Source organism: Pseudophryne corroboree, chromosome 5, assembly GCF_028390025.1.
Source record: "Pseudophryne corroboree isolate aPseCor3 chromosome 5, aPseCor3.hap2, whole genome shotgun sequence".
NCBI classification, from domain to species: Eukaryota; Metazoa; Chordata; class Amphibia; order Anura; family Myobatrachidae; genus Pseudophryne; species Pseudophryne corroboree.
In genome coordinates, this window is record NC_086448.1 from 74,192,710 (window position 1) to 74,208,205 (window position 15,496).

Below are 15,496 nucleotides of genomic sequence, written 5' to 3' on the forward strand. Positions count from 1 at the left end.
AGGCCATGTGACTGTCGGTCAGCTGACCGGCGGTCACATGAATACCACCCGTTTCTGAGGAGTGTCCAGAAAAACGCAGACGTGGTCGGCCGTTGAAGAAGAGGGTTCCTGACGTCAGGTCAATGCCGGAACATCACAGCGGGTAAGTCCTGAGCTGTGCAGAGACTGCACAAACTTTTTGTTTGTACAGCTCTCTGCACAACCGATTACAGCCCTGCACAGCCCTAACCGTCCTCCCCCTATAGGCGGCGACTACCTGGTCGCAGCAGTGCTAAAAATATCCTGCGTGCGACCAGGTCGGAATGACTCCCCATGTGCACTGCAAGGGGTGCAGATATAACATGTGCAGAGAGAGTTAGATTTGGGTGGGGTGTGTTCAAACTGAAATCTAAATTGCAGTGTAAAAATAAAGCAGCCAGTATTACCCTGCACAGAAACAAAATAACCCACCCAAATCTTACTCTCTCTGCACATGTTATATCTGCCCCACCTGTAGTGCACATGGTTTTGCCCAACTGCTAACAAATTTGCTGCTGCGATCAACTCTGAATTACCCCCCCAGGTTAGTTCAGCTGCAATTTCTACACCCATGCATAATTGTATCCAGATATGTAATTGCACGGCACAATTAATATATTAATAGCAATAAAGTTGTATGCAAGCGACTTTTTTGGGGGTACAATATGCATAGCCGTACTGCGCCATCTCCTCCCCTGACTGCTGCAGCAGTAAGTTCTTCTCTTCCTTACAGCAGAAACAGGTGCACTGGACACTATCCCTATATTACACAGCTCTACTGTAGTCTATGGATGGATGGGCTTAGCCTGCCAGTGCCGGAACAGCAGTAGGAGGCAGCTCTCAGCTTCAGAAAACAAGGAGGAAATTCAAGGAAGGGAAACTCTTTTGTGAATACTTAAGGTTTACATATTTGAGAAACGTATTGTAGTTATGTTTGAGAAGGGGTTACCTGAATGTGGACAATCCCTTTGACTCCTCTACAACCCCTACTTGCTCTAGCCTGAACGTGTTATTATTGGCTTTTATGCAGCATTTAGTATACAAAACTAATTTGGATTAGCCACTCACCAAGCACTGCCTTGGTTGCAGTGTAATAGAAGAAGGGATCTTTGGATATGACTCGATTGATTTGATTCTTACAGCGGAAGATATGTTAATATTCATATTCTTTCTTAACTTTTCAGGAACCTACAAAAACACAATATTTATAAACACTGCATTCTGATTGGGCAGCGCATTACCTGTATCAGCATGGAGCAGGTCGGCAGACACTTATCAAATCGCAAGACTGGCTTCTCTGTACTAAGACGAGCCAGCAATTACATCTCACAAGGGGGAAAAGGTTTTCCTCGTTCAATAATGGAAGTCAGATTTATTCTCTAAATGAATCACTACAATAATGCCATTTACTAACTATAACATTGATCTCTATTGAGTAATGGTGGGGCTGTTCATATGGTTTAGATAGATGGATGTAGGAACAGGAAGAGGGGGGGGGGGGAACATCTGTCTCCAATGCTGGGTACACACTGGTCGATATATCGTTACTCATATTGACGAACAATATATCACAAATGGATTGGTGGGTGTGTACACCCGATATGTCTCTGAACGGCGAATCAAAAAGATATTGGGCCTAATTATGATTGCTCCTCTGCCCGTTTGCAGAGGTTTGCGATCAGATAGTTACGGCCCAGACAGAGTGAATACCCGCCCAGTGCAAGTCTGCGTACGCCTTGCGAAAATCTCTGCGAACGCCGACCAGCTGCAAACCCGTTCGCAACTCACTCACCACCTAATGTTTTTTCCAGTCTGTGCGTAGCCCAGGACCTACTCCTACAGTGCGATGAGAACAGGCTGATCGAGGCCGGAGCTGACGTCACACACCCTCCCTGAAAACGCTTGGGAACGCCTGTGTTTTTACTTACACTCACAGAAAATGGCCAGCTACCACCCGAAACTCCCGCTTCCTGTCAATCAACTTGCATACGCCTAGCGATAAAAAAAAAGATGCTGTATTTTTTCACACTTTGGCCTCGCGCGTGCACATTACGATCCGTATGCATGTAGTCGATCGATATAATCGGCCGCCTTGCAAATTCACACAACAGCGATCAGGTCTGAATTAGGCCCATTATCAGTGCATCTGCGTGTACATACAACCTGCCGACCGACCGTACAATGGCTGCAGGGACCGCCGACACGGTCATCACAGCTGGGTGGGCATTTAACCATACTGAGTGGCAAATTGCTATGGGTGTATAGCTTACCTATCTCTTGGAGCAATGCTGGGTCACCAGATCTTTTTAGTGCATACCCAGTCTAACTTTATCATCTATCTCCAAGAGCCATTAGTTGCCGTCACTTCATTACTCCACAGAAATCAAAGTATAGACAGCTGTGTGCCTATAGCAGGCATTCCCAACCGCGGTCCTCAAGGCACACCAACAGTGCAGGTTTTAGTGATATCCAGGCTGAAGCACAGATGGTTAAATCAAAATAACTGAGCTACTAATTAAGTCACCTGTGCTGAAGCCTGGATATCGCTAAAACCTGCACTGTTGGTGTGCCTTGAGGACCGTGGTTGGGATAGCCTGGCCTATAGGATCCAATCCGTGATTAGATTCAGCTATTAAATCTCACACCATCTCTTCCCTTGACTGCAAATCCCAGAGTCTGACTACAATTACCACAAAGAACCGTTTTCTAGGATTATTCAATTGTAGCTATACTAACTACCCCAATTAATGGGAAAAGACTTGCACACTGACCCACACTTTTGCGATGTGTGTGTTTCCACTCCTGGTGTCGTACTCAATGACATCTTTGATATCTTCAAATCCATGCCACAAAATCCTCACTACGGCTTCGGGCCCCTCGGTGGCCTCATCGGCTGATTTGCTTTTATCCTCCGTTCGCTCTGTGCCCGATTTGGTGTTTATTTTCCGCCTCCTTGGAGATGGGATTTCTACAATTTTTCCAAAAGACTCTATGACATCTGGAATTAATCCTGGGGGTTCAGGGTACCATAAAAACACTTGGACAGTGTTATCATTAACATGTTCAGCAAATGCCGGGCTGCTTCCTATAATAGGAGGCACTTGATGGGATACTCTGAAAACGGCCTCTAGGTTAATCCTCCTCAGGGAAGTCCTCCCAAATAGATCCTGTTCAATGGCTCTAGAAGTCTGTGAGGGTTTCCTTCCTACAGCGAGTGAAAAGAGATTCCCTAATGTGTCCCATATACCTGAAACGTAAGGTAAGCCATCAGTGCCGTCACTTTCTGCTTCAGGTGCAGAGGAATCTCGGCTACTCATGGTTCTACTGTCTGTGTTATCCTGAGTCCCACTATTAGACCGTCCACGCCATTCATCAGATGCTAATGGTGACAAACGTGATGGAATGTTTTCAGACTCCCTGATTTTTGGAGACACAATTAACTCTGTCAGGGGCTCCAGTCTGCCGTAACTTGCAGCGGGTGTCAGCGCTCCTGAAAGCAAACATTTCGTTAGCAGATAGCCATACAAACAGAACAACAGCTGGAATACTGTCATGAGCAAAGATACAGAGGTAGATTCTCAGTTATTAGCAAAGCGAAGCAAAAAAAAAAAAAAAAAAGGCAAGTAACTGTGCATGTGGAACAAACCATGCTACAATGTACTGCAAGGGGTGCAGATACATTTATTTATATATATTTTTTAGAAATACTGGATGCTTTTGCATATAGCCTACAAATGCTGTATTTTAGATGTAAATTTGGACACACCCCACCCAAATCCAACTCTCTCTGCACATATCACATCTGCCCCACCTGCAGTGCACATGGGCCCAGCAGCGTGGGGTGTAGATGTGCGAAAAGTCTCACAACTACAGTACAATCCTTTAGCCTAACTGCGAAGTCAAGACGGCTACCCACCATGTTTCTGGTGGCAGCGGCTGCGTGTGACACCATGCAGCTGCCGTGTCCCGCCCCGCAAATGGTCCAGACACGCCTGCGTTTTCCAGACCGCGCCCCCTCAACGACGCCCCTCCCGCCCCTGCCTGTCAATCAGGCAGAGACGTACACATATGTGAGATGCTGTAGCATCAGGCCTTTGGTCTTATCCAGGGCGGAGTTACTTTTTTTTTTTTTTGCTTTGCACCCAAATAAGAACCAGGCCCATATGGTGCAATTTGATTACTGAACCGCACAATGCAGTAGATAAAGGATATGCAACCTTTGGCTCTAGTGCCACAAGATGGCACTCAATGATGTTTAGAGTGGCACTCGCAGGGCCAGTCCCACTCCTATTAGACAGGGACTGCTTCCCTCCTACTCCGCCTTCCCTCATAGAAAACGTGTTTGGAGCGCTAGACACTCTCCAAACTGAAGAATTGAAGTGTGGCCTGTAAACCCTGCCACAGTAATAAATTAGTACAAAGTTCTCAAGCATGTCTTCATCTCCAGACTAATAATAACCTAACCTGAGCAAACTAGCTTCCAAATAAGAAGGACAAAGAAGCCACTAACATTTTACTACCCGTCAATTACATATGTCAATGTTTGAATATGTTTAAATGGTGACACACTCCATAAAATTATTTTGGCTTGTAATGTTGAATGTCTGGCACCCAAACTGAAAACTGTTCCTACAGTACCCTTGCATTAGACAAATGTACACATCACAAAATGCACAATAACAATACAAGTAACAACACACGGCATAATGTTTACACAATTACAACCAATCAAATCATATCAGTTTAACAACAGAACATATTGCCTACTCTCCTGGAACGGCCGGGAGGCTCCAGAAAATCGGGTGGTGCTGCCAGCTGGCCGGAACAGTAGATATGTCACCCGGGAGCGGCTGCTCCCTGCCACCCACTTACTGAGTGAAGTGGGTGGTCCAGATGGTTAATGATCCGATTCGCTCAGAATCGTGTGATCGTAGCCACGCCCCTGCTGTACAATGCCAGTAATCTCAGCACTGTATAGCGGGGGAGTGGCCACGATGTCGCGATCGAGGCCACCACACTCACGTACCACAATGAGCAGACGGAGGCTTGTATCTGATGTCAGTGTTGCCAGTTTTAAGGAGTACCACTTTTAAAAGCACATGCCTCTGTTCTGAATGCTTACTACTGCTACAAAAACTCAACATGTTTCAGATGATGGTGTAATTATAAGATAGGCATTTTCTATGCCCACATAACAGCCTATATATCTCAGAATGTAATAATTGACTAATATAAAGCATAAAAGCGCATACAATAAAAAAAATAAGAATTTACTCACCGGTAATTCTATTTCTCGTAGTCCGTAGTGGATGCTGGGGACTCCGTAAGGACCATGGGGAATAGCGGCTCCGCAGGAGACTGGGCACAACTATAAAGAAAGCTTTAGACTACTGGTGTGCACTGGCTCCTCCCACCATGACCCTCCTCCAGACTTCAGTTAGGATACTGTGCCCGGAAGAGCTGACACAATAAGGAAGGATTTTGAATCCCGGGTAAAGGGCCCTACTCACTGGCCGACCCGCCGCCGAGCTGCCCGACGGCGGATACGGCCGACGAGCGACCCGGCGGCGGGGGGACAGTGACGGGGGGAGTGAAGTTTCTTCACTCCCCCCATCACGCGGCTGCATTGAAGTGCAGGCAAATATGGACGAGATCGTCCATATTGGCCTGCATGCACAGCCGACGGGAGACCAGCGATGAACGAGCGCGGGGCCGCGCATCGTTCATCGCAGGAGTCTCTACACTGAAAGATATGAACGAGTTCTCGTTCATTTATGAACGAGATCGTTCATATCTTTCAAAAAATCGGCCAGTGTGTAGGGCCCTTAAGACTCATACCAGCCACACCAATAACACCGTATAACTCGTGATACAATACCCAGTTAACAGTATGATAACAACTGAGCCTCTCAACAGATGGCTCAACAATAACCCTTTAGTTAAGCAATAACTATATACAAGTATTGCAGACAATCCGCACTTGGGATGGGCGCCCAGCATCCACTACGGACTACGAGAAATAGAATTACCGGTGAGTAAATTCTTATTTTCTCTAACGTCCTAAGTGGATGCTGGGGACTCCGTAAGGACCATGGGGATTATACCAAAGCTCCCAAACGGGCGGGAGAGTGCGGATGACTCTGCAGCACCGAATGGGCAAACTCTAGGTCCTCCTCAGCCAGGGTGTCAAACTTGTAGAATTTAGCAAACGTGTTTGACCCCGACCAAGTATCTGCTCGGCAAAGTTGAAGAGCCGAGACCCCTCGGGCAGCCGCCCAAGAAGAGCCCACCTTCCTTGTGGAATGGGCTTTCACCGATTTAGGATGCGGCAGTCCAGCCGCAGAATGTGCAAGCTGAATCGTACTACAGATCCAGCGAGCAATAGTCTGCTTTGAAGCAGGTGCACCCAACTTGTTGGGCGCATACAGGATAAAGAGCGAGTCAGTCTTTCTGACTCCCGCTGTCCTGGAAACATAGATTTTCAGGGCCCTGACTACGTCCAACAACTTGGAAGCCTTCAAGTCATTTGTAGCCGCAGGCACCACGATAGGTTGGTTCAGATGAAACGCTGATACCACTTTGGGGAGAAACTGGGGACGAGTCCTCAATTCTGCCCTATCCATATGGAAAATCAGATAAGGGCTTTTACATGACAAAGCCGCCAATTCTGATACACGCCTGGCCGAAGCTAAGGCCAACAACATGACCACTTTCCACGTGAGATATTTCAAATCCACGGTTTTCAGTGGCTCAAACCAATGTGACTTTAGGAAATCCAACACCACGTTGAGATCCCAAGGTGCCACTGGAGGCACAAAAGGGGGCTGAATATGCAGCACTCCCTTAACAAAAGTCTGAACTTCAGGTAGTGAAGCCAGTTCTCTCTGGAAGAAAATCGATAGAGCCGAAATCTGGACCTTAATGGAACCCAATTTAAGGCCCATAGTCACCCCTGACTGTAGGAAGTGCAGGAAACGGCCCAGCTGAAATTCCTCCGTTGGGGCCTTCCTGGCCTCACACCACGCAACATATTTTCGCCATATGCGGTGATAATGGTTTGCGGTTACTTCTTTCCTAGCTTTAATCAGCGTAGGAATGACTTCCTCCGGAATGCCCTTTTCCTTCAGGATCCGGTGTTCAACCGCCATGCCGTCAAACGCAGCCGCGGTAAGTCTTGGAACAGACAGGGCCCCTGCTGCAGCAGGTCTTGTCTGAGCGGTAGAGGCCATTGAGATCATTTCTTGAAGTTCCGGGTACCAAGCTCTTCTTGGCCAATCCGGAACAATGAGTATAGTTCTTACTCCTCTTCTCCTTATTATCCTCAGTACCTTTGGTATGAGAGGAAGAGGAGGGAACACATAAACCGACCGGTACACCCACGGTGTCACTAGAGCGTCCACAGCTATCGCCTGCGGGTCCCTTGACCTGGCGCAGTACTTTTCTAGCTTTTTGTTGAGGCGGGACGCCATCATGTCCACCTGTGGCCTTTCCCAACGGTTTACAATCATTTGAAAGACTTCTGGATGAAGTCCCCACTCTCCCGGGTGGAGGTCGTGCCTGCTGAGGAAGTCTGCTTCCCAGTTGTCCACTCCCGGAATGAACACTGCTGACAGTGCTAACACGTGATTTTCCGCCCATCGGAGAATCCTTGTGGCTTCTGCCATTGCCGTCCTGCTTCTCGTGCCGCCCTGTCGGTTTACATGGGCGACCGCCGTGATGTTGTCTGACTGGATCAGTACCGGCTGGTTTTGAAGCAGGGTTTTTGCCTGACTTAGGGCATTGTAAATGGCCCTCAGTTCCAGAATATTTATGTGCAGGGAAGTCTCCTGACATGACCATAGTCCTTGGAAGTTTCTTCCCTGTGTGACTGCCCCCCAGCCTCGAAGGCTGGCATCCGTGGTCACCAGGACCCAGTCCTGTATGCCGAATCTGCGGCCCTCTTGAAGATGAGCACTCTGCAGCCACCACAGCAGAGACACCCTTGTCCTTGGAGACAGGGTTAACAGCCGATGCATCTGAAGATGCGACCCGGACCACTTGTCCAACAGGTCCCACTGAAAGGTTCTTGCATGAAACCTGCCGAATGGAATTGCTTTGTAGGAAGCTACCATCTTTCCCAGGATCCGCGTGCAGTGATGCACCGACACCTGTTTTGGTTTTAGGAGGCCTCTGACTAGAGATGACAGCTTCTTGGCCTTCTCCTCCGGGAGAAACTGTTTTTTCTGTTCTGTGTCCAGAACCATCCCCAGGAACAGTAGACGTGTCGTAGGGACCAGCTGTGACTTTGGAATGTTTAGAATCCAGCCGTGCTGTTGTAGCACCTCCCGAGATAGTGCTACCCCGACCAACAACTGCTCTCTGGACCTCGCCTTTATCAGGAGATCGTCCAAGTACGGGATAATTAAAACTCCCTTCTTTCGAAGGAGTATCATCATTTCGGCCATTACCTTGGTAAAGACCCTCGGAGCCGTGGATAGACCGAACGGCAACGTTTGGAATTGGTAATGACAATCCTGTACCACAAATCTGAGGTACTCCTGGTGAGGATGGTAAATGGGGACATGCAGGTAAGCATCCTTGATGTCCAGTGATACCATGTAATCCCCCTCGTCCAGGCTTGCAATAACCGCCCTGAGCGATTCCATCTTGAACTTGAATTTTTTTATATATGTGTTCAAGGATTTCAAATTTAAAATGGGTCGCACCGAACCGTCCAGTTTCGGTACCACAAACATTGTGGAATAGTAACCCCGTCCTTGTTGAAGTAGGGGTACCTTTACTATCACCTGTTGTGAATACAGCTTGTGAATTGCCTGTAACACTGCCTCCCTGCCTGAGGGAGTGGTTGGCAAGGCAGATTTGAGGAAACGGCGGGAGGGAGACGTCTCGAATTCCAGCTTGTACCCCTGAGATACTATCTGAAAAATCCAGGGATCCACTCGTGAGCGAGCCCACTGATTGCTGAAATATTTGAGACGGGCCCCCACCGTACCTGGCTCCGCCTGTGGAGCCCCAGCGTCATGCTGTGGACTTAGAGGAAGCGGGGGAGGACTTTTGCTCCTGGGAACTGGCTGTATGCTGCAGCTTTTTTCCCCTACCTCTGCCTCTGGGCAGAAAGGACGCGCCTTTAACCCGCTTGCCCCTATTGGGCCGAAAGGACTGTACCTGATAATACGGTGCTTTCTTTGGCTGTGAGGGAACATGGGGTAAAAATGTAGACTTCCCAGCTGTTGCTGAGGAAACGAGGTCCGAGAGACCATCCCCGAACAACTCCTCACCCTTATAAGGCAGAACTTCCATGTGCCTTTTGGAATCTGCATCACCTGTCCACTGCCGAGTCCATAACCCTCTCCTGGCAGAAATGGACATTGCACTAATTTTTGATGCCAGCCGGCAAATATCCCTCTGTGCATCCCTCATGTATAAAAGTGCGTCTTTTATATGCTCTACGGTTAGCAATATAGTGTCCCTGTCTAGGGTATCAATATTTTCTGACAGGGAATCTGACCATGCAGCTGCAGCACTGCCCATCCATGCTGAAGCAATAGCTGGTCTCAGTATAACACTTGTGTGTGTATATATAGATTTCAGGATAGCCTCCTGCTTTCTATCAGCAGATTCCTTCAGGGCGGCCGTATCCGGAGACGGTAGTGCCACCTTCTTTGACAAGCGTGTGAGCGCTTTATCCACTCTAGGGGATGTTTCCCAACGTGACCTATCCTCTGGCGGGAAAGGGTACGCCATTAGTAACCTCTTAGAAATTACCAGCTTCTTATCAGGTAAAGCCCACGCTTCTTCACACACTTCATTTAACTCCTCAGATGGAGGAAAAGCTACTGGTAGTTTTTTCTCTCCAAACATAATACCCTTTTTTGTGGTACCGGGGGTAACATCAGAAATGTGCAACACATTTTTCATTGCCTCAATCATGTAACGTGTGGCCCTACTGGAAGTTACATTAGTCTCATCGTCGTCGACACTGGAGTCAGTATCCGTGTCGACATCTGTGTCTGCCATCTGAGGTAGCGGGCGTTTTAGAGCCCCTGATGGCTTTTGAGACGCCTGGGCAGGCACAGGCTGAGAAGCCGGCTGTCCCACATTTGGTATGTCGTCAAACCTTTTATGTAAGGAGTCGACACTGTCACGTAATTCCTTCCACAGCACCATCCACTCAGGTGTCGACCCCGCAGGGGGTGACATCACATTTACAGGCATCTGCTCCGCCTCCACATAAGCCTCCTCATCAAACATGTCGACACAGCCGTACCGACACACCGCAAACACACAGGGAATGCTCTGACAGAGGACAGGACCCCACCAAGCCCTTTGGGGAGACAGAGAGAGAGTATGCCAGCACACACCAGAGCGCTATATAACACAGGGATCCCACTATAAATGAGTGTTTTCCCTTATAGCTGCTTTTTATATATATATATATATATATATATATATATATATATATCTATATCCTGCGCCTAAATTTATTGCCCCCCCTCTCTTTTTTACTCTTCTGTAGCTTGCAGACTGCAGGGGAGAGCCAGGGAGCTTCCTTCCAGCGAAGCTGTGAGGGAAAAATGGCGCCAGTGTGCTGAGGGAGATGGCCCCGCCCCTTTTCCGGCTGACTTTTCCCGCTTTTTCTGGAATACTGGCAGGGGTATTTTTACATCTATATAGCCTCTAGGACTATATATGATGTAGATTTGCCAGCCAAGGTGTCATATATTGCCCTCAGGGCGCCCCCCCCCCAGCGCCCTGCACCCATCAGTGACCGGAGTGTGAGGTGTACATGAGGAGCAATGGCGCACAGCTGCAGTGCTGTGCGCTACCTTGGTGAAGACCGAAGTCTTCTGCCGCCGATTTTCCGGACCTCTTCATGCTTCTGGCTCTGTAAGGGGGACGGCGGCGCGGCTCCGGGAACGAACACCAAGGTCGGGTCCTGCGGTCGATCCCTCTGGAGCTAATGGTGTCCAGTAGCCTAAGAAGCCCAAACTACCACCTGTTAGGTAGGTTCGCTTCTTCTCCCCTTAGTCCCTCGCTGCAGTGAGTCTGTTGCCAGCAGATCTCACTGTAAAATAAAAAACCTAAATATACTTTCTTTCTAGGAGCTCAGGAGAGCCCCTAGTGTGCATCCAGCTCAGCCGGGCACAAGATACTAACTGAAGTCTGGAGGAGGGTCATGGTGGGAGGAGCCAGTGCACACCAGTAGTCTAAAGCTTTCTTTATAGTTGTGCCCAGTCTCCTGCGGAGCCGCTATTCCCCATGGTCCTTACGGAGTCCCCAGCATCCACTTAGGACGTTAGAGAAATGTATATTTTCACGACAATTAAAGCCTACAGTTTTCCTTACAGTTTGTTATCATCTACTGCTGGATGTGGACATCAAATGAGGCACAAGTGGGCCTAGCCTACACTAAGCTAGGAACGTCCGGATCTATCCAGCTCCTCCAATCAGCAGGCACCAACATCGTGCAGTGCACATTCAGGTGCATATTTTCTTTTACGTTTTCTAAAAACTTTTACAATGTCCCTATAGGCTGAGGCATAGTTGAACGAATGCCGGCAAACCGACCGTATCTTGTGCTTTTGCACTGCCCATTATCCTGAAGTGAGCACAGTGCAGAGTTGTATACATTTCAAATGCATCTTCTCTCTGACTGGCGAGGCTGAACTGGGATGTACAGTACTTGGGCATTATAACATAGGCAAGGTTCAGTGAAGGTATGCCTACAGAACTGCAGACTATGGTGCCTTGGGCGCTGTGGAAATACACCTGTTTCAATGCATATCATTTGCACCAAGTATAAGCTGGTGCAAATCCGCACTGGTGACGAGTAGCAAACAATGCGTGGGCATAGGGGGAACTGTGCACTCAATGTTAAACACACAGCACTGAACTGAGATCAAGTTTGCCTCAGACAATTAACCTTCATCATTCTCTTTGACATAGAAATACATCCAGTGTCGGGCTGGGGCATAAAGGGTCCACTGGGAGAATGCAGTGGTAGGGCCCATACTACGGGGTGTGGCCAACCTGCACAGGGGGTACATCTAGCCAACACAAAGGTATAAATATAGACCATGCATGATAATGTACAAGATTAATAATAGAAATGTACTGTAGAAAATACAACATAGTCCTGTACAATATTATGTAACATACTGTATGTATAATGTATAATTCAAGTGCAGTCTGGAACCTGATTCCCAGAGGACGGGGTCGGCCCTCAAGCAATGGGGCCCACTGTGTGTTTCCCCTGTGCCCAAAGGACATCTTTCTTTTTATGCTATTAGAATGCTGCTCTACAAGTCTCCATCGACTCAACTGTCAAAATATGTCACAGGCATTAAACAGCAAAAATAAAATAAAAACACATAAAATGCATTTCAACAACAGTAATTATGATATTTATGAAACACAGTTAACAGGACGAGAAAACACATCTTTTAATAATACCTGTACATGCATAACAGCATCTACTTAATGATATACCTCTTACCAGAACAATAACCTACCTATTTGAATGTAAACACATGTGTGCAGATCAACCCAAACCGGGAAAACAGCCTTGGGATATACTATTCGGATCTGATCGAGAAGGTGAGTTTCAAGGGCTGAGGCATGCAGTTCCTAGCAATAAATAATATAAATTTAAATATAAACTTATTAAAAACAAAAATAAAGCTTCACTTAATACACAATGGACCTTACACTACGAGATGACTTGTTGTCTTGTGAGGTAGTTAACGGAATATATGCTGTGTAACTGAAGAAAATATAGGTACTTATGGGGAATTAGTGGTTGTACAGGCCAGCTACATTGTGAAATAACAGCTGGGTATTGAACTACGACTGAGCTTCCAGTAGATTTTATAAATGAATAGTATTAATGGCCAACCACACTCAGCAACACTAACAAACATATGTATGTACAGAAACAAAACATGGAGAGGTCTCAGTTCTTCAGTGCTACCTCAGCTGAATACTATTACTGGTAATCTCGGAGCTGTTGAATTCACCCCCCTGGCTATTCAATTGCGGGCCGTTTTTGCCTGTTTTTTAAGGCATTTTCGCCCGTGTTTTTTCACCCTTTTTTTTTATAGTAAAAAGGGATTGGCGAAAAATTACCACGTTTTTCACCGGTGCACGTGAGTAAACACATGGATTAGCCGATCCACATGTTTTTCACTCCTGCTGAATTTTTCAACTAGCCAAAAAAAAACGGCCCAGCTACTGAATTAGGAGAATCCCCATTCGCCCTAAAAATAGCGAATAGTCCAGTTTTTTCACCTAGGCAAAAAAAGTAAGATTTTAAACCTACCGGTAAATCTTTTTCTCCTAGTCCGTAGAGGATGCTGGGGACTCCGTAAGGACCATGGGGATAGATGGGCTCCACAGGAGACATGGGCACTAAGAAAATAAGATTTTACTCACCGGTAAATCTAAATGCGACATAGATTTTCAGGGCCCGGACTACATCCAGCAACTTGGAAGCCTCCAAGTCCCGAGTAGCCGCAGGCACCACAATAGGTTGGTTCAAATTAAATGCTGATACCACCTTAGGGAGAAATTGGGGACGAGTCCTCAATTCTGCCCTGTCCATATGGAAGATCAGATAGGGGCTTTTACATGACAAAGCCGCCAATTCTGACACACGCCTAGCCGAAGCCAAGGCCAAAAGCATGACCACTTTCCACGTGAGATATTTCAACTCCACGGTCTGAAGAGGCTCAAACCAATGTGATTTTAGGAAATCCAACACAACGTTGAGATCCCAAGGTGCCATTGGAGGCACAAAAGGAGGCTGAATATGCAGCACTCCCTTAACAAACGTCTGAACTTCAGGCAGTGAAGCCAGTTCTTTTTGAAAGAAAATAGACAGGGCCGAAATCTGGACTTTAATGGATCCCAATTTTAGGCCCATAGTCACTCCTGACTGTAGGAAGTGCAGAAATTGACCCAGCTGAAACTCTTCTGTTGGGGCCTTCATAGCCTCACACCAAGCAACATATTTTCGCCATATGCGGTGATAATGTTTTGCTGTCACATCCTTCCTAGCTTTTATCAGCGTAGGAATGACTTCAACCGGAATGCCCTTTTCCATCAGGATCCGGCGTTCAACCGCCATGCCGTCAAACGCAGCCGCGGTAAGTCTTGGAACAGACAGGGCCCCTGCTGTAGCAGGTCCTGTCTGAGAGGCAGAGGCCAAGGGTCCTCTGAGATAATTTCTTGTAGTTCCGGGTACCAAGTCCTTCTTGGCCAATCCGGAACGATGAGTATAGTTCTCACTCCTCTCTTTCTTATTATCCTCAGTACCTTTGGTATGAGAGGAAGAGGAGGGAACACATAAACCGACTGGTACACCCACGGTGTCACTAGAGCGTCCACAGCTATCGCCTGAGGGTCCCTTGACCTGGCGCAATATCTTTTTATCTTTTTGTTGAGGCGGGACGCCATCATGTCCACCTGTGGCCTTTCCCAACGATTTACAATCAGCTGGAAGACTTCTGGATGAAGTCCCCACTCTCCCGGGTGGAGGTCGTGCCTGCTGAGGAAGTCTGCTTCCCAGTTGTCCACTCCCGGAATGAACACTGCTGACAGTGCCATCACGTGATTTTCCGCCCATCGGAGAATCCTTGTGGCTTCTGCCATCGCCATCCTGCTTCTTGTGCCGCCCTGTCGGTTTACATGGGCGACCGCCGTGATGTTGTCTGACTGAATCAGCACCGGCTGGTTTTGAAGCAGGGGTTTTGCCTGACTTAGGGCATTGTAAATGGCCCTTAGTTCCAGAATATTTATGTGTAGGGAAGACTCCTGACTCGACCATTGTCCTTGGAAGTTTCTTCCCTGAGTGACTGCCCCCCAACCTCGGAGGCTTGCATCCGTGGTCACCAGGACCCAGTCCTGTATGCCGAATCTGCGGCCTTCGAGAAGATGAGCACTCTGCAGCCACCACAGCAGAGACACCCTGGCCCTCGGGGACAGGGTGATCAGCCGATGCATCTGAAGATGCGATCCGGACCACTTGTCTAACAGATCCCACTGAAAGATTCTTGCATGGAACCTGCCGAATGGAATTGCCTCGTAAGAAGCCACCATCTTTCCCAGGACTCGCGTGCAGTGATGCACCGACACCTGTTTTGGTTTTAGGAGGTCTCTGACCAGAGATGACAACTCCTTGGCCTTCTCCTCCGGGAGAAACACCTTCTTCTGTTCTGTGTCCAGAATCATACCCAGGAACAGCAGACGCGTCGTAGGAATCAGCTGCGACTTTGGGATATTCAGAATCCAGCCGTGCTGTTGTAGCACTTCCTGAGATAGTGCTACTCCGACCAACAACTGCTCCCTGGACCTCGCCTTTATAAGGAGATCGTCCAAGTACGGGATAATTATAACTCCCTTCTTCCGAAGGAGTATCATCATTTCGGCCATTACTTTGGTAAATACCCTCGGTGCCGTGGACAGACCAAACGGCAACGTC

At 47.7% G+C, this 15,496-nt stretch overlaps 1 protein-coding gene across 6 annotated transcripts in view; it reads right to left on the bottom strand.

Moving 5' to 3' along the window:
- Positions 1 to 15,496, bottom strand: part of PEX1 (peroxisomal biogenesis factor 1) — a 130,702-nt gene that overhangs the window by 60,352 nt on the left and 54,854 nt on the right. For all 6 annotated transcript variants that reach the window (XM_063921374.1, XM_063921375.1, XM_063921377.1 and 3 more), the window contains 3 exons: positions 12,531 to 12,645; positions 2,790 to 3,508; positions 1,087 to 1,206 (listed from right to left, as the gene is read on the bottom strand). In XM_063921374.1, the coding sequence (XP_063777444.1) occupies positions 1,087 to 1,206; positions 2,790 to 3,508; positions 12,531 to 12,645 (954 nt within the window). The remainder of the gene's footprint in view (positions 1 to 1,086; positions 1,207 to 2,789; positions 3,509 to 12,530; positions 12,646 to 15,496) is intronic.